At 48.6% G+C, this 26,761-nt stretch overlaps 1 protein-coding gene across 1 annotated transcript; it reads right to left on the bottom strand.

The window, feature by feature from the left end:
- Positions 1–1,094: 1,094 nt before the first annotated feature.
- On the bottom strand, positions 1,095–26,156 carry LOC138215630 (uncharacterized; the record flags this gene model as incomplete). The annotated part of the gene is made up of 4 exons (XM_069177885.1): positions 26,106–26,156; positions 13,686–13,736; positions 5,835–6,224; positions 1,095–1,145 (listed from the first exon to the last, which is right to left on the bottom strand). Coding segments are annotated over exons 1-4 (543 nt in total), but the record flags the coding sequence as incomplete, so codon positions are not given.
- Positions 26,157–26,761: the final 605 nt, after the last annotated feature.

Below are 26,761 nucleotides of genomic sequence, written 5' to 3'. Positions count from 1 at the left end.
GTTGATGAGCCATCGGTTTTCCCAATTGTCACCTCGCTAGTTGCTGACTGATCAGTTGTAAGTGTGGCATCTGTGGGTTCTGTTGTCAGCTCGGATTCAGAGGTTGTCACGTGATCAGTGGTAGAAGTTGCACCGCTGTCCTCAGTTGATAATGTTGACTCTGTTGTCCTAGTTCCATCAGAAGTAGCGGTGGTGTCAGATTGGTCTGTTGAGAAGGTGCCATCCGTGGACTCAGTTGTCACCTCGCTAGTTGCTGACTGCTCAGTAGTATGTGTGGCATCCGTGGGTTCTGCTGTCAGCTCGGATTCAGAGGTTGTCACTTGATCAGTGGTAGAAGTTGCACCGCTTTCCTCAGTTGGTAACATTGAGTCTGTTGTCCTAGTTCCATCAGAAGTAGCGGTGGGATTTGCTGTTTCGGTTGATGGAGAAGAGCCATCGGTTGAGTCTGTTGTCTGCGTTGCATCGGATGTCTGGGTTTGCCCTGCTGTTGAAAGTCCATCGGTCGAACCGCTTGTTATGAAGGTGGCGTCAGATTGGTCCGTTGAGAAGGTACCATCGGTGGACCCAGTTGTAAACCCAGTTGTATCAGATTGATCAGTTGTGAAGATTGAATCCGTTACCTCAGTTGTTATCATGTCAGGAGTTGTGCTACTCTCATCAGTTGTTGATGAGCCATCGGTTTTCCCATTTGTCACCTCGCTAGTTGCTGACTGATCAGTTGTAAGTGTGGCATCTGTGGGTTCTGTTGTCAGCTCGGATTCAGAGGTTGTCACGTGATCAGTGGTAGAAGTTGCACCGCTTTCCTCAGTTGATAACATTGAGTCTGTTGTCCTCGTTCCATCGGAAGTCGCGGTGGTGTCAGATTTGTCTGTTGAGAAGGTGCCATCGGTGGACTCAGTTGTCAACTCGCTAGTTGCTGACTGATCAGTAGTAAGTGTGGCATCCGTGGGTTCTGCTGTCAGCTCGGATTCAGAGGTTGTCACTTGATCAGTGGTAGAAGTTGCACCACTTTCCTCAGTTGATAACATTGAGTCTGTTGTCCTAGTTCCATCAGAAGTAGCGGTGGGATTTGCTGTTTCGGTTGATGGGGAAGAGCCATCGGTTGAGTCTGTTGTCTGCGTTGCATCGGATGTCTGGGTTTGCCCTGCTGTTGAAAGTCCATCGGTCGAACCGCTTGTTATGAAGGTGGTGTCAGATTGGTCCGTTGAGAAGGTGCCATCGGTGGACCCAGTTGTAAACCCAGTTGTATCAGATTGATCAGTTGTGAAGATTGAATCCGTTACCTCAGTTGTTATCATGTCAGGAGTTGTGCTACTCTCATCAGTTGTTGATGAGCCATCGGTTTTCCCAATTGTCACCTCGCTAGTTGCTGACTGATCAGTTGTAAGTGTGGCATCTGTGGGTTCTGTTGTCAGCTCGGATTCAGAGGTTGTCACGTGATCAGTGGTAGAAGTTGCACCGCTTTCTTCAGTTGATATCATTGAGTCTGTTGTCCTAGATCCATCGGAAGTAGCGGTGGTGTCAGATTTGTCTGTTGAGAAGGTGCCATCGGTGGACTCAGTTGTCACCTCGCTAGTTGCTGACTGATCAGTAGTATGTGTGGCATCCGTGGGTTCTGCTGTCAGCTCGGATTCAGAGGTTGTCAATGGATCAGTGATAGAAGTTGCCCCACTTTCCTCAGTTGATAACATTGAGTCTGTTGTCCTAGTTCCATCAGAAGTAGCAGTGGGATTTGCTGTTTCGGTTGATGGGGAAGAGCCATCGTTTGAAACTGTTGTCTGCGTTGCATCAGATGTCTGAGTTTGCCCTGCTGTTGAAAGTCCATCGGTCGAACCGCTTGTTACGAAGGTGGTGTCAGATTGGTCCGTTGAGAAGGTGCCATCGGTGGACCCAGTTGTAAACCCAGTTGTATCAGATTGATCAGTTGTTAAGATTGAATCCGTTACCTCAGTTGTTATCATGTCAGGAGTTGTGCTACTCTCATCAGTTGTTGATGAGCCATCGGTTTTCCCAGTTGTCACCTCGCTAGTTGCTGACTGATCAGTTGTAAGTGTGGCATCTGTGGGTTCTGTTGTCAGCTCGGATTCAGAGGTTGTCACGTGATCAGTGGTAGAAGTTGCACCGCTGTCCTCAGTTGATAATGTTGACTCTGTTGTCCTAGTTCCATCAGAAGTAGCGGTGGTGTCAGATTTGTCTGTTGAGAAGGTGCCATCGGTGGACTCAGTTGTCACCTCACTAGTTGCTGACTGATCAGTTGTATGTGAGGCATCTGTGGGTTCTGTTGTCAGCTCGGATTCAGAGGTTGTCACGTGATCAGTGGTAGAAGTTACACCGCTGTCCTCAGTTGATAATGTTGAGTCTGTTGTCCTAGTTCCATCAGAAGTAGCGGTGGGATTTGCTGTTTCGGTTGATGGGGAAGAGCCATCGGTTGAGTCTGTTGTCTGCGTTGCATCGGGTGTCTGGGTTTGCCCAGCTGTTGAAAGTCCATCGGTCGAACCGCTTGTTATGAAGGTGGTGTCAGATTGGTCCGTTGAGAAGGTGCCATCGGTGGACCCAGTTGTAAACCCAGTTGTATCAGATTGATCAGTTGTGAAGATTGAATCCGTTACCTCAGTTGTTATCATGTCTGGAGTTGTGCTACTCTCATCAGTTGTTGATGAGCCATCGGTTTTCCCAGTTGTCACCTCGCTAGTTGCTGACTGATCAGTTGTAAGCGTGGCATCTGCGGGTTCTGTTGTCAGCTCGGATTCAGAGGTTGTCACGTGATCAGTGGTAGAAGTTGCACCGCTTTCCTCAGTTGATAACATTGAGTCTGTTGTCCTCGTTCCATCGGAAGTCGCGGTGGTGTCAGATTTGTCTGTTGAGAAGGTGCCATCGGTGGACTCAGTTGTCACCTCGCTAGTTGCTGACTGCTCAGTAGTATGTGTGGCATCCGTGGGTTCTGTTGTCAGCTCGGATTCAGAGGTTGTCACTTGATCAGTGGTAGAACTTGCACCGCTTTCCTCAGTTGGTAACATTGAGTCTGTTGTCCTAGTTCCATCAGAAGTAGCGGTGGGATTTGCTGTTTCGGTTGATGGAGAAGAGCCATCGGTTGAGTCTGTTGTCTGCGTTGCATCGGATGTCTGGGTTTGCCCTGCTGTTGAAAGTCCATCGGTCGAACCGCTTGTTATGAAGGTGGTGTCAGATTGGTCCATTGAGAAGGTGCCATCGGTGGACCCAGTTGTAAACCCAGTTGTATCAGATTGATCAGTTGTGAAGATTGAATCCGTTACCTCAGTTGTTATCATGTCAGGAGTTGTGCTACTCTCATCAGTTGTTGATGAGCCATCGGTTTTCCCAATTGTCACCTCGCTAGTTGCTGACTGATCAGTTGTAAGTGTGGCATCTGCGGGTTCTGTTGTCAGCTCGGATTCAGAGGTTGTCACGTGATCAGTGGTAGAAGTTGCACCGCTTTCCTCAGTTGATAACATTGAGTCTGTTGTCCTCGTTCCATCGGAAGTCGCGGTGGTGTCAGATTTGTCTGTTGAGAAGGTGCCATCGGTGGACTCAGTTGTCAACTCGCTAGTTGCTGACTGATCAGTAGTAAGTGTGGCATCCGTGGGTTCTGCTGTCAGCTCGGATTCAGAGGTTGTCATTTGATCAGTGGTAGAAGTTGCACCACTTTCCTCAGTTGATAACATTGAGTCTGTTGTCCTAGTTCCATCAGAAGTAGCGGTGGGATTTGCTGTTTCGGTTGATGGAGAAGAGCCATCGGTTGAGTCTGTTGTCTGCGTTGCATCGGATGTCTGGGTTTGCCCTGCTGTTGAAAGTCCATCGGTCGAACCGCTTGTTATGAAGGTGGTGTCAGATTGGTCCGTTGAGAAGGTGCCATCGGTGGACCCAGTTGTAAACCCAGTTGTATCAGATTGATCAGTTGTGAAGATTGAATCCGTTACCTCAGTTGTTATCATGTCAGGAGTTGTGCTACTCTCATCAGTTGTTGATGAGCCATCGGTTTTCCCAGTTGTCACCTCGCTAGTTGCTGACTGATCAGTTGTAAGCGTGGCATCTGCGGGTTCTGTTGTCAGCTCGGATTCAGAGGTTGTCACGTGATCAGTGGTAGAAGTTGCACCGCTTTCCTCAGTTGATAACATTGAGTCTGTTGTCCTCGTTCCATCGGAAGTCGCGGTGGTGTCAGATTTGTCTGTTGAGAAGGTGCCATCGGTGGACTCAGTTGTCACCTCGCTAGTTGCTGACTGCTCAGTAGTATGTGTGGCATCCGTGGGTTCTGCTGTCAGCTCGGATTCAGAGGTTGTCATTTGATCAGTGGTAGAAGTTGCACCACTTTCCTCAGTTGATAACATTGAGTCTGTTGTCCTAGTTCCATCAGAAGTAGCGGTGGGATTTGCTGTTTCGGTTGATGGGGAAGAGCCATCGGTTGAGTCTGTTGTCTGCGTTGCATCGGATGTCTGGGTTTGCCCTGCTGTTGAAAGTCCATCGGTCGAACCGCTTGTTATGAAGGTGGTGTCAGATTGGTCCGTTGAGAAGGTGCCATCGGTGGACCCAGTTGTAAACCCAGTTGTATCAGATTGATCAGTTGTGAAGATTGAATCCGTTACCTCAGTTGTTATCATGTCAGGAGTTGTGCTACTCTCATCAGTTGTTGATGAGCCATCGGTTTTCCCAATTGTCACCTCGCTAGTTGCTGACTGATCAGTTGTAAGTGTGGCATCTGTGGGTTCTGTTGTCAGCTCGGATTCAGAGGTTGTCACGTGATCAGTGGTAGAAGTTGCACCGCTTTCTTCAGTTGATATCATTGAGTCTGTTGTCCTAGATCCATCGGAAGTAGCGGTGGTGTCAGATTTGTGTGTTGAGAAGGTGCCATCGGTGGACTCAGTTGTCACCTCGCTAGTTGCTGACTGATCAGTAGTAAGTGTGGCATCTGTGGGTTCTGTTGTCAGCTCGGATTCAGAGGTTGTCACGTGATCAGTGGTAGAAGGTGCACCGCTTTCCTCAGTGGATAACATTGAGTCTGTTGTCCTCGTTCCATCGGAAGTCGCGGTGGTGTCAGATTTGTCTGTTGAAAAGGTGCCATCGGTGGACTCAGTTGTCACCTCGCTAGTTGCTGACTGATCAGTTGTAAGCGTGGCATCTGCGGGTTCTGTTGTCAGCTCGGATTCAGAGGTTGTCACGTGATCAGTGGTAGAAGTTGCACCGCTTTCCTCAGTTGATAACATTGAGTCTGTTGTCCTCGTTCCATCGGAAGTCGCGGTGGTGTCAGATTTGTCTGTTGAGAAGGTGCCATCGGTGGACTCAGTTGTCACCTCGCTAGTTGCTGACTGCTCAGTAGTATGTGTGGCATCCGTGGGTTCTGCTGTCAGCTCGGATTCAGAGGTTGTCATTTGATCAGTGGTAGAAGTTGCACCACTTTCCTCAGTTGATAACATTGAGTCTGTTGTCCTAGTTCCATCAGAAGTAGCGGTGGGATTTGCTGTTTCGGTTGATGGGGAAGAGCCATCGGTTGAGTCTGTTGTCTGCGTTGCATCGGATGTCTGGGTTTGCCCTGCTGTTGAAAGTCCATCGGTCGAACCGCTTGTTATGAAGGTGGTGTCAGATTGGTCCGTTGAGAAGGTGCCATCGGTGGACCCAGTTGTAAACCCAGTTGTATCAGATTGATCAGTTGTGAAGATTGAATCCGTTACCTCAGTTGTTATCATGTCAGGAGTTGTGCTACTCTCATCAGTTGTTGATGAGCCATCGGTTTTCCCAATTGTCACCTCGCTAGTTGCTGACTGATCAGTTGTAAGTGTGGCATCTGTGGGTTCTGTTGTCAGCTCAGATTCAGAGGTTGTCACGTGATCAGTGGTAGAAGTTGCACCGCTTTCTTCAGTTGATATCATTGAGTCTGTTGTCCTAGATCCATCGGAAGTAGCGGTGGTGTCAGATTTGTCTGTTGAGAAGGTGCCATCGGTGGACTCAGTTGTCACCTCGCTAGTTGCTGACTGATCAGTAGTAAGTGTGGCATCTGTGGGTTCTGTTGTCAGCTCGGATTCAGAGGTTGTCACGTGATCAGTGGTAGAAGTTGCACCGCTTTCCTCAGTGGATAACATTGAGTCTGTTGTCCTCGTTCCATCGGAAGTCGCGGTGGTGTCAGATTTGTCTGTTGAAAAGGTGCCATCGGTGGACTCAGTTGTCACCTCGCTAGTTGCTGACTGATCAGTTGTAAGTGTGGCATCTGTGGGTTCTGTTGTCAGCTCGGATTCAGAGGTTGTCACGTGATCAGTGGTAGACGTTACACCGCTGTCCTCAGTTGATAATGTTGAGTCTGTTGTCCTAGTTCCATCAGAAGTAGCGGTGGGATTTGCTGTTTCGGTTGATGGGGAAGAGCCATCGGTTGAGTCTGTTGTCTGTGTTGCATCGGATGTCTGGGTTTGCCCAGCTGTTGAAAGTCCATCGGTCGAACCGCTTGTTATGAAGGTGGTGTCAGATTGGTCCGTTGAGAAGGTGCCATCGGTGGACCCAGTTGTAAACCCAGTTGTATCAGATTGATCAGTTGTGAAGATTGAATCCGTTACCTCAGTTGTTATCATGTCAGGAGTTGTGCTACTCTCATCAGTTGTTGATGAGCCATCGGTTTTCCCAATTGTCACCTCGCTAGTTGCTGACTGATCAGTTGTAAGTGTGGCATCTGTGGGTTCTGTTGTCAGCTCGGATTCAGAGGTTGTCACGTGATCAGTGATAGAAGTTGCACCGCTTTCCACAGTTGATATCATTGAGTCTGTTGTCCTAGTTCCATCGGAAGTAGCGGTGGTGTCAGATTTGTCTGTTGAGAAGGTGCCATCGGTTTTCTCAGTTGTCACCTCGCTAGTTGCTGACTGATCAGTTGTAAGCGTGGCATCTGCGGGTTCTGTTGTCAGCTCGGATTCAGAGGTTGTCACGTGATCAGTGATAGAAGTTGCACCGCTTTCCTCAGTTGATAACATTGAGTCTGTTGTCCTCGTTCCATCGGAAATCGCGGTGGTGTCAGATTTGTCTGTTGAGAAGGTGCCATCGGTGGACTCAGTTGTCACCTCGCTAGTTGCTGACTGATCAGTAGTAAGTGTGGCATCCGTGGGTTCTGCTGTCAGCTCGGATTCAGAGGTTGTCACTTGATCAGTGGTAGAAGTTGCACCACTTTCCTCAGTTGATAACATTGAGTCTGTTGTCCTAGTTCCATCAGAAGTAGCGGTGGGATTTGCTGTTTCGGTTGATGGGGAAGAGCCATCGGTTGAGTCTGTTGTCTGCGTTGCATCGGATGTCTTGGTTTGCCCTGCTGTTGAAAGTCCATCGGTCGAACCGCTTGTTATGAAGGTGGTGTCAGATTGGTCCGTTGAGAAGGTGCCATCGGTGGACCCAGTTGTAAACCCAGTTGTATCAGATTGATCAGTTGTGAAGATTGAATCCGTTACCTCAGTTGTTATCATGTCAGGAGTTGTGCTACTCTCATCAGTTGTTGATGAGCCATCGGTTTTCCCAATTGTCACCTCGCTAGTTGCTGACTGATCAGTTGTAAGTGTGGCATCTGTGGGTTCTGTTGTCAGCTCGGATTCAGAGGTTGTCACGTGATCAGTGGTAGAAGTTGCACCGCTGTCCTCAGTTGATAATGTTGACTCTGTTGTCCTAGTTCCATCAGAAGTAGCGGTGGTGTCAGATTTGTCTGTTGAGAAGGTGCCATCGGTGGACTCAGTTGTCACCTCACTAGTTGCTGATTGATCAGTTGTATGTGAGGCATCTGTGGGTTCTGTTGTCAGCTCGGATTCAGAGGTTGTCACGTGATCAGTGGTAGAAGTTACACCGCTGTCCTCAGTTGATAATGTTGAGTCTGTTGTCCTAGTTCCATCAGAAGTAGCGGTGGGATTTGCTGTTTCGGTTGATGGGGAAGAGCCATCGGTTGAGTCTGTTGTCTGCGTTGCATCGGATGTCTGGGTTTGCCCAGCTGTTGAAAGTCCATCGGTCGAACCGCTTGTTATGAAGGTGGTGTCAGATTGGTCCGTTGAGAAGGTGCCATCGGTGGACCCAGTTGTAAACCCAGTTGTATCAGATTGATCAGTTGTGAAGATTGAATCCGTTACCTCAGTTGTTATCATGTCTGGAGTTGTGCTACTCTCATCAGTTGTTGATGAGCCATCGGTTTTCCCAGTTGTCACCTCGCTAGTTGCTGACTGATCAGTTGTAAGCGTGGCATCTGCGGGTTCTGTTGTCTGCTCGGATTCAGAGGTTGTCACGTGATCAGTGGTAGAAGTTGCACCGCTTTCCTCAGTTGATAACATTGAGTCTGTTGTCCTCGTTCCATCGGAAGTCGCGGTGGTGTCAGATTTGTCTGTTGAGAAGGTGCCATCGGTGGACTCAGTTGTCACCTCACTAGTTGCTGATTGATCAGTTGTATGTGAGGCATCTGTGGGTTCTGTTGTCAGCTCGGATTCAGAGGTTGTCACGTGATCAGTGGTAGAAGTTACACCGCTGTCCTCAGTTGATAATGTTGAGTCTGTTGTCCTAGTTCCATCAGAAGTAGCGGTGGGATTTGCTGTTTCGGTTGATGGGGAAGAGCCATCGGTTGAGTCTGTTGTCTGCGTTGCATCGGATGTCTGGGTTTGCCCAGCTGTTGAAAGTCCATCGGTCGAACCGCTTGTTATGAAGGTGGTGTCAGATTGGTCCGTTGAGAAGGTGCCATCGGTGGACCCAGTTGTAAACCCAGTTGTATCAGATTGATCAGTTGTGAAGATTGAATCCGTTACCTCAGTTGTTATCATGTCTGGAGTTGTGCTACTCTCATCAGTTGTTGATGAGCCATCGGTTTTCCCAGTTGTCACCTCGCTAGTTGCTGACTGATCAGTTGTAAGCGTGGCATCTGCGGGTTCTGTTGTCTGCTCGGATTCAGAGGTTGTCACGTGATCAGTGGTAGAAGTTGCACCGCTTTCCTCAGTTGATAACATTGAGTCTGTTGTCCTCGTTCCATCGGAAGTCGCGGTGGTGTCAGATTTGTCTGTTGAGAAGGTGCCATCGGTGGACTCAGTTGTCACCTCGCTAGTTGCTGACTGCTCAGTAGTATGTGTGGCATCCGTGGGTTCTGCTGTCAGCTCGGATTCAGAGGTTGTCACTTGATCAGTGGTAGAAGTTGCACCGCTTTCCTCAGTTGGTAACATTGAGTCTGTTGTCCTAGTTCCATCAGAAGTAGCGGTGGGATTTGCTGTTTCGGTTGATGGAGAAGAGCCATCGGTTGAGTCTGTTGTCTGCGTTGCATCGGATGTCTGGGTTTGCCCTGCTGTTGAAAGTCCATCGGTCGAACCGCTTGTTATGAAGGTGGTGTCAGATTGGTCCGTTGAGAAGGTGCCATCGGTGGACCCAGTTGTAAACCCAGTTGTATCAGATTGATCAGTTGTGAAGATTGAATCCGTTACCTCAGTTGTTATCATGTCAGGAGTTGTGCTACTCTCATCAGTTGTTGATGAGCCATCGGTTTTCCCAATTGTCACCTCGCTAGTTGCTGACTGATCAGTTGTAAGTGTGGCATCTGTGGGTTCTGTTGTCAGCTCGGATTCAGAGGTTGTCACGTGATCAGTGGTAGAAGTTGCACCGCTTTCCTCAGTTGTTAACATTGAGTCTGTTGTCCTCGTTCCATCGGAAGTCACGGTGGTGTCAGATTTGTCTGTTGAGAAGGTGCCATCGGTGGACTCAGTTGTCACCTCACTAGTTGCTGACTGATCAGTTGTAAGTGTGGCATCTGTGGGTTCTGTTGTCAGCTCGGATTCAGAGGTTGTCACGTGATCAGTGGTAGAAGTTGCACCGCTTTCCTCAGTGGATAACATTGAGTCTGTTGTCCTCGTTCCATCGGAAGTCGCGGTGGTGTCAGATTTGTCTGTTGAAAAGGTGCCATCGGTGGACTCAGTTGTCACCTCGCTAGTTGCTGACTGATCAGTTGTAAGTGTGGCATCTGTGGGTTCTGTTGTCAGCTCGGATTCAGAGGTTGTCACGTGATCAGTGGTAGACGTTACACCGCTGTCCTCAGTTGATAATGTTGAGTCTGTTGTCCTAGTTCCATCAGAAGTAGCGGTGGGATTTGCTGTTTCGGTTGATGGGGAAGAGCCATCGGTTGAGTCTGTTGTCTGTGTTGCATCGGATGTCTGGGTTTGCCCAGCTGTTGAAAGTCCATCGGTCGAACCGCTTGTTATGAAGGTGGTGTCAGATTGGTCCGTTGAGAAGGTGCCATCGGTGGACCCAGTTGTAAACCCAGTTGTATCAGATTGATCAGTTGTGAAGATTGAATCCGTTACCTCAGTTGTTATCATGTCAGGAGTTGTGCTACTCTCATCAGTTGTTGATGAGCCATCGGTTTTCCCAATTGTCACCTCGCTAGTTGCTGACTGATCAGTTGTAAGTGTGGCATCTGTGGGTTCTGTTGTCAGCTCGGATTCAGAGGTTGTCACGTGATCAGTGATAGAAGTTGCACCGCTTTCCACAGTTGATATCATTGAGTCTGTTGTCCTAGTTCCATCGGAAGTAGCGGTGGTGTCAGATTTGTCTGTTGAGAAGGTGCCATCGGTTTTCTCAGTTGTCACCTCGCTAGTTGCTGACTGATCAGTTGTAAGCGTGGCATCTGCGGGTTCTGTTGTCAGCTCGGATTCAGAGGTTGTCACGTGATCAGTGGTAGAAGTTGCACCGCTTTCCTCAGTTGATAACATTGAGTCTGTTGTCCTCGTTCCATCGGAAGTCGCGGTGGTGTCAGATTTGTCTGTTGAGAAGGTGCCATCGGTGGACTCAGTTGTCACCTCGCTAGTTGCTGACTGCTCAGTAGTATGTGTGGCATCCGTGGGTTCTGCTGTCAGCTCGGATTCAGAGGTTGTCATTTGATCAGTGGTAGAAGTTGCACCACTTTCCTCAGTTGATAACATTGAGTCTGTTGTCCTAGTTCCATCAGAAGTAGCGGTGGGATTTGCTGTTTCGGTTGATGGGGAAGAGCCATCGGTTGAGTCTGTTGTCTGCGTTGCATCGGATGTCTGGGTTTGCCCTGCTGTTGAAAGTCCATCGGTCGAACCGCTTGTTATGAAGGTGGTGTCAGATTGGTCCGTTGAGAAGGTGCCATCGGTGGACCCAGTTGTAAACCCAGTTGTATCAGATTGATCAGTTGTGAAGATTGAATCCGTTACCTCAGTTGTTATCATGTCAGGAGTTGTGCTACTCTCATCAGTTGTTGATGAGCCATCGGTTTTCCCAATTGTCACCTCGCTAGTTGCTGACTGATCAGTTGTAAGTGTGGCATCTGTGGGTTCTGTTGTCAGCTCGGATTCAGAGGTTGTCACGTGATCAGTGGTAGAAGTTGCACCGCTGTCCTCAGTTGATAATGTTGACTCTGTTGTCCTAGTTCCATCAGAAGTAGCGGTGGTGTCAGATTTGTCTGTTGAGAAGGTGCCATCGGTGGACTCAGTTGTCACCTCACTAGTTGCTGATTGATCAGTTGTATGTGAGGCATCTGTGGGTTCTGTTGTCAGCTCGGATTCAGAGGTTGTCACGTGATCAGTGGTAGAAGTTACACCGCTGTCCTCAGTTGATAATGTTGAGTCTGTTGTCCTAGTTCCATCAGAAGTAGCGGTGGGATTTGCTGTTTCGGTTGATGGGGAAGAGCCATCGGTTGAGTCTGTTGTCTGCGTTGCATCGGATGTCTGGGTTTGCCCAGCTGTTGAAAGTCCATCGGTCGAACCGCTTGTTATGAAGGTGGTGTCAGATTGGTCCGTTGAGAAGGTGCCATCGGTGGACCCAGTTGTAAACCCAGTTGTATCAGATTGATCAGTTGTGAAGATTGAATCCGTTACCTCAGTTGTTATCATGTCTGGAGTTGTGCTACTCTCATCAGTTGTTGATGAGCCATCGGTTTTCCCAGTTGTCACCTCGCTAGTTGCTGACTGATCAGTTGTAAGCGTGGCATCTGCGGGTTCTGTTGTCTGCTCGGATTCAGAGGTTGTCACGTGATCAGTGGTAGAAGTTGCACCGCTTTCCTCAGTTGATAACATTGAGTCTGTTGTCCTCGTTCCATCGGAAGTAGCGGTGGTGTCAGATTTGTCTGTTGAGAAGGTGCCATCGGTGGACTCAGTTGTCACCTCGCTAGTTGCTGACTGCTCAGTAGTATGTGTGGCATCCGTGGGTTCTGCTGTCAGCTCGGATTCAGAGGTTGTCACTTGATCAGTGGTAGAAGTTGCACCGCTTTCCTCAGTTGGTAACATTGAGTCTGTTGTCCTAGTTCCATCAGAAGTAGCGGTGGGATTTGCTGTTTCGGTTGATGGAGAAGAGCCATCGGTTGAGTCTGTTGTCTGCGTTGCATCGGATGTCTGAGTTTGCCCTGCTGTTGAAAGTCCATCGGTCGAACCGCTTGTTTTGAAGGTGGTGTCAGATTGGTCCGTTGAGAAGGTGCCATCGGTGGACCCAGTTGTAAACCCAGTTGTATCAGATTGATCAGTTGTGAAGATTGAATCCGTTACCTCAGTTGTTATCATGTCAGGAGTTGTGCTACTCTCATCAGTTGTTGATGAGCCATCGGTTTTCCCAATTGTCACCTCGCTAGTTGCTGACTGATCAGTTGTAAGTGTGGCATCTGTGGGTTCTGTTGTCAGCTCGGATTCAGAGGTTGTCACGTGATCAGTGGTAGAAGTTACACCGCTGTCCTCAGTTGATAATGTTGAGTCTGTTGTCCTAGTTCCATCAGAAGTAGCGGTGGGATTTGCTGTTTCGGTTGATGGAGAAGAGCCATCGGTTGAGTCTGTTGTCTGCGTTGCATCGGGTGTCTGGGTTTGCCCAGCTGTTGAAAGTCCATCGGTCGAACCGCTTGTTATGAAGGTGGTGTCAGATTGGTCCGTTGAGAAGGTGCCATCGGTGGACCCAGTTGTAAACCCAGTTGTATCAGATTGATCAGTTGTGAAGATTGAATCCGTTACCTCAGTTGTTATCATGTCTGGAGTTGTGCTACTCTCATCAGTTGTTGATGAGCCATCAGTTTTCCCAGTTGTCACCTCGCTAGTTGCTGACTGATCAGTTGTAAGCATGGCATCTGCGGGTTCTGTTGTCAGCTCGGATTCAGAGGTTGTCACGTGATCAGTGGTAGAAGTTGCACCGCTTTCTTCAGTTGATATCATTGAGTCTGTTGTCCTAGATCCATCGGAAGTAGCGGTGGTGTCAGATTTGTCTGTTGAGAAGGTGCCATCGGTGGACTCAGTTGTCACCTCGCTAGTTGCTGACTGATCAGTAGTAAGTGTGGCATCCGTGGGTTCTGCTGTCAGCTCGGATTCAGAGGTTGTCAATGGATCAGTGATAGAAGTTGCCCCACTTTCCTCAGTTGATAACATTGAGTCTGTTGTCCTAGTTCCATCAGAAGTAGCAGTGGGATTTGATGTTTCGGTTGATGGGGAAGAGCCATCGTTTGAAACTGTTGTCTGCGTTGCATCGGATGTCTGAGTTTGCCCTGCTGTTGAAAGTCCATCGGTCGAACCGCTTGTTACGAAGGTGGTGTCAGATTGGTCCGTTGAGAAGGTGCCATCGGTGGACCCAGTTGTAAACCCAGTTGTATCAGATTGATCAGTTGTGAAGATTGAATCCGTTACCTCAGTTGTTATCATGTCAGGAGTTGTGCTACTCTCATCAGTTGTTGATGAGCCATCGGTTTTCCCAGTTGTCACCTCGCTAGTTGCTGACTGATCAGTTGTAAGTGTGGCATCTGTGGGTTCTGTTGTCAGCTCGGATTCAGAGGTTGTCACGTGATCAGTGGTAGAAGTTGCACCGCTGTCCTCAGTTGATAATGTTGACTCTGTTGTCCTAGTTCCATCAGAAGTAGCGGTGGTGTCAGATTTGTCTGTTGAGAAGGTGCCATCGGTGGACTCAGTTGTCACCTCACTAGTTGCTGACTGATCAGTTGTATGTGAGGCATCTGTGGGTTCTGTTGTCAGCTCGGATTCAGAGGTTGTCACGTGATCAGTGGTAGAAGTTACACCGCTGTCCTCAGTTGATAATGTTGAGTCTGTTGTCCTAGTTCCATCAGAAGTAGCGGTGGGATTTGCTGTTTCGGTTGATGGAGAAGAGCCATCGGTTGAGTCTGTTGTCTGCGTTGCATCGGGTGTCTGGGTTTGCCCAGCTGTTGAAAGTCCATCGGTCGAACCGCTTGTTATGAAGGTGGTGTCAGATTGGTCCGTTGAGAAGGTGCCATCGGTGGACCCAGTTGTAAACCCAGTTGTATCAGATTGATCAGTTGTGAAGATTGAATCCGTTACCTCAGTTGTTATCATGTCTGGAGTTGTGCTACTCTCATCAGTTGTTGATGAGCCATCGGTTTTCCCAGTTGTCACCTCGCTAGTTGCTGACTGATCAGTTGTAAGCGTGGCATCTGCGGGTTCTGTTGTCAGCTCGGATTCAGAGGTTGTCACGTGATCAGTGGTAGAAGTTGCACCGCTTTCCTCAGTTGATAACATTGAGTCTGTTGTCCTCGTTCCATCGGAAGTCGCGGTGGTGTCAGATTTGTCTGTTGAGAAGGTGCCATCGGTGGACTCAGTTGTCACCTCGCTAGTTGCTGACTGCTCAGTAGTATGTGTGGCATCCGTGGGTTCTGCTGTCAGCTCGGATTCAGAGGTTGTCACTTGATCAGTGGTAGAAGTTGCACCGCTTTCCTCAGTTGGTAACATTGAGTCTGTTGTCCTAGTTCCATCAGAAGTAGCGGTGGGATTTGCTGTTTCGGTTGATGGAGAAGAGCCATCGGTTGAGTCTGTTGTCTGCGTTGCATCGGATGTCTGGGTTTGCCCTGCTGTTGAAAGTCCATCGGTCGAACCGCTTGTTATGAAGGTGGTGTCAGATTGGTCCGTTGAGAAGGTGCCATCGGTGGACCCAGTTGTAAACCCAGTTGTATCAGATTGATCAGTTGTGAAGATTGAATCCGTTACCTCAGTTGTTATCATGTCAGGAGTTGTGCTACTCTCATCAGTTGTTGATGAGCCATCGGTTTTCCCAATTGTCACCTCGCTAGTTGCTGACTGATCAGTTGTAAGTGTGGCATCTGTGGGTTCTGTTGTCAGCTCGGATTCAGAGGTTGTCACGTGATCAGTGGTAGAAGTTGCACCGCTTTCTTCGGTTGATATCATTGAGTCTGTTGTCCTAGATCCATCGGAAGTAGCGGTGGTGTCAGATTTGTCTGTTGAGAAGGTGCCATCGGTGGACTCAGTTGTCACCTCGCTAGTTGCTGACTGATCAGTAGTAAGTGTGGCATCCGTGGGTTCTGCTGTCAGCTCGGATTCAGAGGTTGTCAATGGATCAGTGATAGAAGTTGCCCCACTTTCCTCAGTTGATAACATTGAGTCTGTTGTCCTAGTTCCATCAGAAGTAGCAGTGGGATTTGCTGTTTCGGTTGATGGGGAAGAGCCATCGTTTGAAACTGTTGTCTGCGTTGCATCGGATGTCTGAGTTTGCCCTGCTGTTGAAAGTCCATCGGTCGAACCGCTTGTTACGAAGGTGGTGTCAGATTGGTCCGTTGAGAAGGTGCCATCGGTGGACCCAGTTGTAAACCCAGTTGTATCAGATTGATCAGTTGTGAAGATTGAATCCGTTACCTCAGTTGTTATCATGTCAGGAGTTGTGCTACTCTCATCAGTTGTTGATGAGCCATCGGTTTTCCCAGTTGTCACCTCGCTAGTTGCTGACTGATCAGTTGTAAGTGTGGCATCTGTGGGTTCTGTTGTCAGCTCGGATTCAGAGGTTGTCACGTGATCAGTGGTAGAAGTTGCACCGCTGTCCTCAGTTGATAATGTTGACTCTGTTGTCCTAGTTCCATCAGAAGTAGCGGTGGTGTCAGATTTGTCTGTTGAGAAGGTGCCATCGGTGGACTCAGTTGTCACCTCACTAGTTGCTGACTGATCAGTTGTATGTGAGGCATCTGTGGGTTCTGTTGTCAGCTCGGATTCAGAGGTTGTCACGTGATCAGTGGTAGAAGTTACACCGCTGTCCTCAGTTGATAATGTTGAGTCTGTTGTCCTAGTTCCATCAGAAGTAGCGGTGGGATTTGCTGTTTCGGTTGATGGAGAAGAGCCATCGGTTGAGTCTGTTGTCTGCGTTGCATCGGGTGTCTGGGTTTGCCCAGCTGTTGAAAGTCCATCGGTCGAACCGCTTGTTATGAAGGTGGTGTCAGATTGGTCCGTTGAGAAGGTGCCATCGGTGGACCCAGTTGTAAACCCAGTTGTATCAGATTGATCAGTTGTGAAGATTGAATCCGTTACCTCAGTTGTTATCATGTCTGGAGTTGTGCTACTCTCATCAGTTGTTGATGAGCCATCGGTTTTCCCAGTTGTCACCTCGCTAGTTGCTGACTGATCAGTTGTAAGCGTGGCATCTGCGGGTTCTGTTGTCAGCTCGGATTCAGAGGTTGTCACGTGATCAGTGGTAGAAGTTGCACCGCTTTCCTCAGTTGATAACATTGAGTCTGTTGTCCTCGTTCCATCGGAAGTCGCGGTGGTGTCAGATTTGTCTGTTGAGAAGGTGCCATCGGTGGACTCAGTTGTCACCTCGCTAGTTGCTGACTGCTCAGTAGTATGTGTGGCATCCGTGGGTTCTGCTGTCAGCTCGGATTCAGAGGTTGTCACTTGATCAGTGGTAGAAGTTGCACCGCTTTCCTCAGTTGGTAACATTGAGTCTGTTGTCCTAGTTCCATCAGAAGTAGCGGTGGGATTTGCTGTTTCGGTTGATGGAGAAGAGCCATCGGTTGAGTCTGTTGTCTGCGTTGCATCGGATGTCTGGGTTTGCCCTGCTGTTGAAAGTCCATCGGTCGAACCGCTTGTTATGAAGGTGGTGTCAGATTGGTCCGTTGAGAAGGTGCCATCGGTGGACCCAGTTGTAAACCCAGTTGTATCAGATTGATCAGTTGTGAAGATTGAATCCGTTACCTCAGTTGTTATCATGTCAGGAGTTGTGCTACTCTCATCAGTTGTTGATGAGCCATCGGTTTTCCCAATTGTCACCTCGCTAGTTGCTGACTGATCAGTTGTAAGTGTGGCATCTGTGGGTTCTGTTGTCAGCTCGGATTCAGAGGTTGTCACGTGATCAGTGGTAGAAGTTGCACCGCTTTCTTCGGTTGATATCATTGAGTCTGTTGTCCTAGATCCATCGGAAGTAGCGGTGGTGTCAGATTTGTCTGTTGAGAAGGTGCCATCGGTGGACTCAGTTGTCACCTCGCTAGTTGCTGACTGATCAGTAGTAAGTGTGGCATCCGTGGGTTCTGCTGTCAGCTCGGATTCAGAGGTTGTCAATGGATCAGTGATAGAAGTTGCCCCACTTTCCTCAGTTGATAACATTGAGTCTGTTGTCCTAGTTCCATCAGAAGTAGCAGTGGGATTTGCTGTTTCGGTTGATGGGGAAGAGCCATCGTTTGAAACTGTTGTCTGCGTTGCATCGGATGTCTGAGTTTGCCCTGCTGTTGAAAGTCCATCGGTCGAACCGCTTGTTACGAAGGTGGTGTCAGATTGGTCCGTTGAGAAGGTGCCATCGGTGGACCCAGTTGTAAACCCAGTTGTATCAGATTGATCAGTTGTGAAGATTGAATCCGTTACCTCAGTTGTTATCATGTCAGGAGTTGTGCTACTCTCATCAGTTGTTGATGAGCCATCGGTTTTCCCAGTTGTCACCTCGCTAGTTGCTGACTGATCAGTTGTAAGTGTGGCATCTGTGGGTTCTGTTGTCAGCTCGGATTCAGAGGTTGTCACGTGATCAGTGGTAGAAGTTGCACCGCTGTCCTCAGTTGATAATGTTGACTCTGTTGTCCTAGTTCCATCAGAAGTAGCGGTGGTGTCAGATTTGTCTGTTGAGAAGGTGCCATCGGTGGACTCAGTTGTCACCTCACTAGTTGCTGACTGATCAGTTGTATGTGAGGCATCTGTGGGTTCTGTTGTCAGCTCGGATTCAGAGGTTGTCACGTGATCAGTGGTAGAAGTTACACTGCTGTCCTCAGTTGATAATGTTGAGTCTGTTGTCCTAGTTCCATCAGAAGTAGCGGTGGGATTTGCTGTTTCGGTTGATGGGGAAGAGCCATCGGTTGAGTCTGTTGTCTGCGTTGCATCGGGCGTCTGGGTTTGCCCAGCTGTTGAAAGTCCATCGGTCGAACCGCTTGTTATGAAGGTGGTGTCAGATTGGTCCGTTGAGAAGGTGCCATCGGTGGACCCAGTTGTAAACCCAGTTGTATCAGATTGATCAGTTGTGAAGATTGAATCCGTTACCTCAGTTGTTATCATGTCTGGAGTTGTGCTACTCTCATCAGTTGTTGATGAGCCATCGGTTTTCCCAGTTGTCACCTCGCTAGTTGCTGACTGATCAGTTGTAAGCGTGGCATCTGCGGGTTCTGTTGTCAGCTCGGATTCAGAGGTTGTCACGTGATCAGTGGTAGAAGTTGCACCGCTTTCCTCAGTTGATAACATTGAGTCTGTTGTCCTCGTTCCATCGGAAGTCGCGGTGGTGTCAGATTTGTCTGTTGAGAAGGTGCCATCGGTGGACTCAGTTGTCACCTCGCTAGTTGCTGACTGATCAGTAGTATGTGTGGCATCCGTGGGTTCTGTTGTCAGCTCGGATTCAGAGGTTGTCACGTGATCAGTGGTAGAAGTTGCACCGCTTTCCTCAGTTGATAACATTGAGTCTGTTGTCCTCGTTCCATCGGAAGTCGCGGTGGTGTCAGATTTGTCTGTTGAGAAGGTGCCATCGGTGGACTCAGTTGTCAACTCGCTAGTTGCTGACTGATCAGTAGTAAGTTTGGCATCCGTGGGTTCTGCTGTCAGCTCGGATTCAGAGGTTGTCATTTGATCAGTGGTAGAAGTTGCACCACTTTCCTCAGTTGATAACATTGAGTCTGTTGTCCTAGTTCCATCAGAAGTAGCGGTGGGATTTGCTGTTTCGGTTGATGGAGAAGAGCCATCGGTTGAGTCTGTTGTCTGCGTTGCATCGGATGTCTGGGTTTGCCCTGCTGTTGAAAGTCTATCGGTCGAACCGCTTGTTATGAAGGTGGTGTCAGATTGGTCCGTTGAGAAGGTGCCATCGGTGGACCCAGTTGTAAACCCAGTTGTATCAGATTGATCAGTTGTGAAGATTGAATCCGTTACCTCAGTTGTTATCATGTCAGGAGTTGTGCTACTCTCATCAGTTGTTGATGAGCCATCGGTTTTCCCAATTGTCACCTCGCTAGTTGCTGACTGATCAGTTGTAAGTGTGGCATCTGTGGGTTCTGTTGTCAGCTCGGATTCAGAGGTTGTCACGTGATCAGTGGTAGAAGTTGCACCGCTTTCTTCAGTTGATATCATTGAGTCTGTTGTCCTAGATCCATCGGAAGTAGCGGTGGTGTCAGATTTGTCTGTTGAAAAGGTGCCATCGGTGGACTCAGTTGTCACCTCGCTAGTTGCTGACTGATCAGTAGTAAGTGTGGCATCCGTGGGTTCTGCTGTCAGCTCGGATTCAGAGGTTGTCAATGGATCAGTGATAGAAGTTGCCCCACTTTCCTCAGTTGATAACATTGAGTCTGTTGTCCTAGTTCCATCAGAAGTAGTGGTGGGATTTGCTGTTTCGGTTGATGGGGAAGAGCCATCGTTTGAAACTGTTGTCTGCGTTGCATCGGATGTCTGAGTTTGCCCTGCTGTTGAAATTCCATCGGTCGAACCGCTTGTTACGAAGGTGGTGTCAGATTGGTCCGTTGAGAAGGTGCCATCGGTGGACCCAGTTGTAAACCAAGTTGCATCAGATTGATCAGTTGTGAAGATTGAATCCGTTACCTCAGTTGTTATCATGTCTGGAGTTGTGCTACTCTCATCAGTTGTTGATGAGCCATCGGTTTTCCCAGTTGTCACCTCGCTAGTTGCTGACTGATCAGTTGTAAGCGTGGCATCTGCGGGTTCTGTTGTCAGCTCGGATTCAGAGGTTGTCACGTGATCAGTGGTAGAAGTTGCACCGCTTTCCTCAGTTGATAACATTGAGTCTGTTGTCCTCGTTCCATCGGAAGTCGCGGTGGTGTCAGATTTGTCTGTTGAGAAGGTGCCATCGGTGGACTCAGTTGTCACCTCGCTAGTTGCTGACTGCTCAGTAGTATGTGTGGCATCCGTGGGTTCTGCTGTCAGCTCGGATTCAGAGGTTGTCTTTTGATCAGTGGTAGAAGTTGCACCACTTTCCTCAGTTGATAACATTGAGTCTGTTGTCCTAGTTCCATCAGAAGTAGCGGTGGGATTTGCTGTTTCGGTTGATGGGGAAGAGCCATCGGTTGAGTCTGTTGTCTGCGTTGCATCGGATGTCTGGGTTTGCCCTGCTGATGAAAGTCCATCGGTCGAACCGCTTGTTATGAAGGTGGTGTCAGATTGGTCCGTTGAGAAGGTGCCATCGGTGGACCCAGTTGTAAACCCAGTTGTATCAGATTGATCAGTTGTGAAGATTGAATCCGTTACCTCAGTTGTTATCATGTCAGGAGTTGTGCTACTCTCATCAGTTGTTGATGAGCCATCGGTTTTCCCAATTGTCACCTCGCTAGTTGCTGACTGATCAGTTGTAAGTGTGGCATCTGTGGGTTCTGTTGTCAGCTCGGATTCAGAGGTTGTCACGTGATCAGTGGTAGAAGTTGCACCGCTTTCTTCAGTTGATATCATTGAGTCTGTTGTCCTAGATCCATCGGAAGTAGCGGTGGTATCAGATTTGTCTGTTGAGAAGGTGCCATCGGTGGACTCAGTTGTCACCTCGCTAGTTGCTGACTGATCAGTAGTAAGTGTGGCATCTGTGAGTTCTGTTGTCAGCTCGGATTCAGAGGTTGTCACGTGATCAGTGGTAGAAGTTGCACCGCTTTCCTCAGTGGATAACATTGAGTCTGTTGTCCTCGTTCCATCGGAAGTCGCGGTGGTGTCAGATTTGTCTGTTGAGAAGGTGCCATCGGTGGACTCAGTTGTCACCTCGCTAGTTGTTGACTGATCAGTTGTAAGTGTGGCATCTGTGGGTTCTGTTGTCAGCTCGGATTCAGAGGTTGTCACGTGATCAGTGGTAGACGTTACACCGCTGTCCTCAGTTGATAATGTTGAGTCTGTTGTCCTAGTTCCATCAGAAGTAGCGGTGGGATTTGCTGTTTCGGTTGATGGGGAAGAGCCATCGGTTGAGTCTGTTGTCTGTGTTGCATCGGATGTCTGGGTTTGCCCAGCTGTTGAAAGTCCATCGGTCGAACCGCTTGTTATGAAGGTGGTGTCAGATTGTTCCGTTGAGAAGGTGCCATCGGTGGACCCAGTTGTAAACCCAGTTGTATCAGATTGATCAGTTGTGAAGATTGAATCCGTTACCTCAGTTGTTATCATGTCAGGAGTTGTGCTACTCTCATCAGTTGTTGATGAGCCATCGGTTTTCCCAATTGTCACCTCGCTAGTTGCTGACTGATCAGTTGTAAGTGTGGCATCTGTGGGTTCTGTTGTCAGCTCGGATTCAGAGGTTGTCACGTGATCAGTGATAGAAGTTGCACCGCTTTCCACAGTTGATATCATTGAGTCTGTTGTCCTAGTTCCATCGGAAGTAGCGGTGGTGTCAGATTTGTCTGTTGAGAAGGTGCCATCGGTGGACTCAGTTGTCACCTCACTAGTTGCTGACTGATCAGTTGTATGTGAGGCATCTGTGGGTTCTGTTGTCAGCTCGGATTCAGAGGTTGTCACGTGATCAGTGGTAGAAGTTACACCGCTGTCCTCAGTTGATAATGTTGAGTCTGTTGTCCTAGTTCCATCAGAAGTAGCGGTGGGATTTGCTGTTTCGGTTGATGGGGAAGAGCCATCGGTTGAGTCTGTTGTCTGCGTTGCATCGGATGTCTGGGTTTGCCCAGCTGTTGAAAGTCCATCGGTCGAACCGCTTGTTATGAAGGTGGTGTCAGATTGGTCCGTTGAGAAGGTGCCATCGGTGGACCCAGTTGTAAACCCAGTTGTATCAGATTGATCAGTTGTGAAGATTGAATCCGTTACCTCAGTTGTTATCATGTCAGGAGTTGTGCTACTCTCATCAGTTGTTGATGAGCCATCGGTTTTCCCAATTGTCACCTCGCTAGTTGCTGACTGATCAGTTGTAAGTGTGGCATCTGTGGGTTCTGTTGTCAGCTCGGATTCAGAGGTTGTCACGTGATCAGTGGTAGAAGTTGCACCGCTTTCTTCAGTTGATATCATTGAGTCTGTTGTCCTAGATCCATCGGAAGTAGCGGTGGTGTCAGATTTGTCTGTTGAAAAGGTGCCATCGGTGGACTCAGTTGTCACCTCGCTAGTTGCTGACTGATCAGTAGTAAGTGTGGCATCCGTGGGTTCTGCTGTCAGCTCGGATTCAGAGGTTGTCAATGGATCAGTGATAGAAGTTGCCCCACTTTCCTCAGTTGATAACATTGAGTCTGTTGTCCTAGTTCCATCAGAAGTAGCGGTGGGATTTGCTGTTTCGGTTGATGGGGAAGAGCCATCGTTTGAAACTGTTGTCTGCGTTGCATCGGATGTCTGAGTTTGCCCTGCTGTTGAAATTCCATCGGTCGAACCGCTTGTTACGAAGGTGGTGTCAGATTGGTCCGTTGAGAAGGTGCCATCGGTGGACCCAGTTGTAAACCCAGTTGTATCAGATTGATCAGTTGTGAAGATTGAATCCGTTACCTCAGTTGTTATCATGTCTGGAGTTGTGCTACTCTCATCAGTTGTTGATGAGCCATCGGTTTTCCCAGTTGTCACCTCGCTAGTTGCTGACTGATCAGTTGTAAGCGTGGCATCTGCGGGTTCTGTTGTCAGCTCGGATTCAGAGGTTGTCACGTGATCAGTGGTAGAAGTTGCACCGCTTTCCTCAGTTGATAACATTGAGTCTGTTGTCCTCGTTCCATCGGAAGTCGCGGTGGTGTCAGATTTGTCTGTTGAGAAGGTGCCATCGGTGGACTCAGTTGTCACCTCGCTAGTTGCTGACTGCTCAGTAGTATGTGTGGCATCCGTGGGTTCTGCTGTCAGCTCGGATTCAGAGGTTGTCATTTGATCAGTGGTAGAAGTTGCACCACTTTCCTCAGTTGATAACATTGAGTCTGTTGTCCTAGTTCCATCGGAAGTCGCGGTGGTGTCAGATTTGTCTGTTGAGAAGGTGCCATCGGTGGACTCAGTTGTCACCTCGCTAGTTGCTGACTGATCAGTTGTAAGTGTGGCATCTGTGGGTTCTGTTGTCAGCTCGGATTCAGAGGTTGTCACGTGATCAGTGGTAGACGTTACACCGCTGTCCTCAGTTGATAATGTTGAGTCTGTTGTCCTAGTTCCATCAGAAGTAGCGGTGGGATTTGCTGTTTCGGTTGATGGGGAAGAGCCATCGGTTGAGTCTGTTGTCTGTGTTGCATCGGATGTCTGGGTTTGCCCAGCTGTTGAAAGTCCATCGGTCGAACCGCTTGTTATGAAGGTGGTGTCAGATTGGTCCGTTGAGAAGGTGCCATCGGTGGACCCAGTTGTAAACCCAGTTGTATCAGATTGATCAGTTGTGAAGATTGAATCCGTTACCTCAGTTGTTATCATGTCAGGAGTTGTGCTACTCTCATCAGTTGTTGATGAGCCATCGGTTTTCCCAATTGTCACCTCGCTAGTTGCTGACTGATCAGTTGTAAGTGTGGCATCTGTGGGTTCTGTTGTCAGCTCGGATTCAGAGGTTGTCACGTGATCAGTGATAGAAGTTGCACCGCTTTCCACAGTTGATATCATTGAGTCTGTTGTCCTAGTTCCATCGGAAGTAGCGGTGGTGTCAGATTTGTCTGTTGAGAAGGTGCCATCGGTGGACTCAGTTGTCACCTCGCTAGTTGCTGACTGCTCAGTAGTATGTGTGGCATCCGTGGGTTCTGCTGTCAGCTCGGATTCAGAGGTTGTCACTTGATCAGTGGTAGAAGTTGCACCGCTTTCCTCAGTTGGTAACATTGAGTCTGTTGTCCTAGTTCCATCAGAAGTAGCGGTGGGATTTGCTGTTTCGGTTGATGGAGAAGAGCCATCGGTTGAGTCTGTTGTCTGCGTTGCATCGGATGTCTGGGTTTGCCCTGCTGTTGAAAGTCCATCGGTCGAACCGCTTGTTATGAAGGTGGTGTCAGATTGGTCCGTTGAGAAGGTGCCATCGGTGGACCCAGTTGTAAACCCAGTTGTATCAGATTGATCAGTTGTGAAGATTGAATCCGTTACCTCAGTTGTTATCATGTCAGGAGTTGTGCTACTCTCATCAGTTGTTGATGAGCCATCGGTTTTCCCAGTTGTCACCTCGCTAGTTGCTGACTGATCAGTTGTAAGTGTGGCATCTGTGGGTTCTGTTGTCAGCTCGGATTCAGAGGTTGTCACGTGATCAGTGGTAGAAGTTGCACCGCTGTCCTCAGTTGATAATGTTGACTCTGTTGTCCTAGTTCCATCAGAAGTAGCGGTGGTGTCAGATTTGTCTGTTGAGAAGGTGCCATCGGTGGACTCAGTTGTCACCTCACTAGTTGCTGACTGATCAGTTGTATGTGAGGCATCTGTGGGTTCTGTTGTCAGCTCGGATTCAGAGGTTGTCACGTGATCAGTGGTAGAAGTTACACCGCTGTCCTCAGTTGATAATGTTGAGTCTGTTGTCCTAGTTCCATCAGAAGTAGCGGTGGGATTTGCTGTTTCGGTTGATGGGGAAGAGCCATCGGTTGAGTCTATTGTCTGCGTTGCATCGGATGTCTGGGTTTGCCCAGCTGTTGAAAGTCCATCGGTCGAACCGCTTGTTATGAAGGTGGTGTCAGATTGGTCCGTTGAGAAGGTGCCATCGGTGGACCCAGTTGTAAACCCAGTTGTATCAGATTGATCAGTTGTGAAGATTGAATCCGTTACCTCAGTTGTTATCATGTCAGGAGTTGTGCTACTCTCATCAGTTGTTGATGAGCCATCGGTTTTCCCAATTGTCACCTCGCTAGTTGCTGACTGATCAGTTGTAAGTGTGGCATCTGTGGGTTCTGTTGTCAGCTCGGATTCAGAGGTTGTCACGTGATCAGTGGTAGAAGTTGCACCGCTTTCCTCAGTTGATAACATTGAGTCTGTTGTCCTCGTTCCATCAGAAGTAGCGGTGGGATTTGTTGTTTCGGTTGATGGGGAAGAGCCATCGGTTGAGTCTGTTGTCTGCGTTGCATCGGATGTCTGGGTTTGCCCAGCTGTTGAAAGTCCATCGGTCGAACCGCTTGTTATGAAGGTGGTGTCAGATTGGTCCGTTGAGAAGGTGCCATCGGTGGACCCAGTTGTAAACCCAGTTGTATCAGATTGATCAGTTGTGAAGATTGAATCCGTTACCTCAGTTGTTATCATGTCTGGAGTTGTGCTACTCTCATCAGTTGTTGATGAGCCATCGGTTTTCCCAGTTGTCACCTCGCTAGTTGCTGACTGATCAGTTGTAAGCGTGGCATCTGCGGGTTCTGTTGTCAGCTCGGATTCAGAGGTTGTCACGTGATCAGTGGTAGAAGTTGCACCGCTTTCCTCAGTTGATAACATTGAGTCTGTTGTCCTCGTTCCATCGGAAGTCGCGGTGGTGTCAGATTTGTCTGTTGAGAAGGTGCCATCGGTGGACTCAGTTGTCACCTCGCTAGTTGCTGACTGCTCAGTAGTATGTGTGGCATCCGTGGGTTCTGCTGTCAGCTCGGATTCAGAGGTTGTCACTTGATCAGTGGTAGAAGTTGCACCGCTTTCCTCAGTTGGTAACATTGAGTCTGTTGTCCTAGTTCCATCAGAAGTAGCGGTGGGATTTGCTGTTTCGGTTGATGGAGAAGAGCCATCGGTTGAGTCTGTTGTCTGCGTTGCATCGGATGTCTGGGTTTGCCCTGCTGTTGAAAGTCCATCGGTCGAACCACTTGTTATGAAGGTGGTGTCAGATTGGTCCGTTGAGAAGGTGCCATCGGTGGACCCAGTTGTAAACCCAGTTGTATCAGATTGATCAGTTGTGAAGATTGAATCCGTTACCTCAGTTGTTATCATGTCAGGAGTTGTGCTACTCTCATCAGTTGTTGATGAGCCATCGGTTTTCCCAATTGTCACCTCGCTAGTTGCTGACTGATCAGTTGTAAGTGTGGCATCTGTGGGTTCTGTTGTCAGCTCGGATTCAGAGGTTGTCACGTGATCAGTGGTAGAAGTTGCACCGCTTTCCTCAGTTGATAACATTGAGTCTGTTGTCCTCGTTCCATCAGAAGTAGCGGTGGGATTTGTTGTTTCGGTTGATGGGGAAGAGCCATCGGTTGAGTCTGTTGTCTGCGTTGCATCGGATGTCTGGGTTTGCCCAGCTGTTGAAAGTCCATCGGTCGGGCCGCTTGTTATGAAGGTGGTGTCAGATTGGTCTGTTGAGAAGGTGCCATCGGTGGACCCAGTTGTAAACCCAGTTGTATCAGATTGATCAGTTGTGAAAATTGAATCCGTTACCTCAGTTGTTATCATGTCTGGAGTTGTGCTACTCTCATCAGTTGTTGATGAGCCATCGGTTTTCCCAGTTGTCACCTCGCTAGTTGCTGACTGATCAGTTGTAAGCGTGGCATCTGCGGGTTCTGTTGTCAGCTCGGATTCAGAGGTTGTCACGTGATCAGTGGTAGAAGTTGCACCGCTTTCATCAGTTGATAACATTGAGTCTGTTGTCCTCGTTCCATCGGAAGTCGCGGTGGTGTCAGATTTGTCTGTTGAGAAGGTGCCATCGGTGGACTCAGTTGTCACCTCGCTAGTTGCTGACTGATCAGTTGTAAGTGTGGCATCTGTGGGTTCTGTTGTCAGCTCGGATT

The sequence above is a fragment of the Embiotoca jacksoni genome, unplaced genomic scaffold, assembly GCF_022577435.1.
Source record: "Embiotoca jacksoni isolate LCO1_2020_lvr unplaced genomic scaffold, fEmbJac1.0.p SCAF_78, whole genome shotgun sequence".
NCBI lineage: Eukaryota > Metazoa > Chordata > Actinopteri > Embiotocidae > Embiotoca > Embiotoca jacksoni.
The sequence above is the reverse complement of the archived record's forward strand: the minus strand, read 5'-3'. Positions and strand labels throughout refer to the sequence as shown.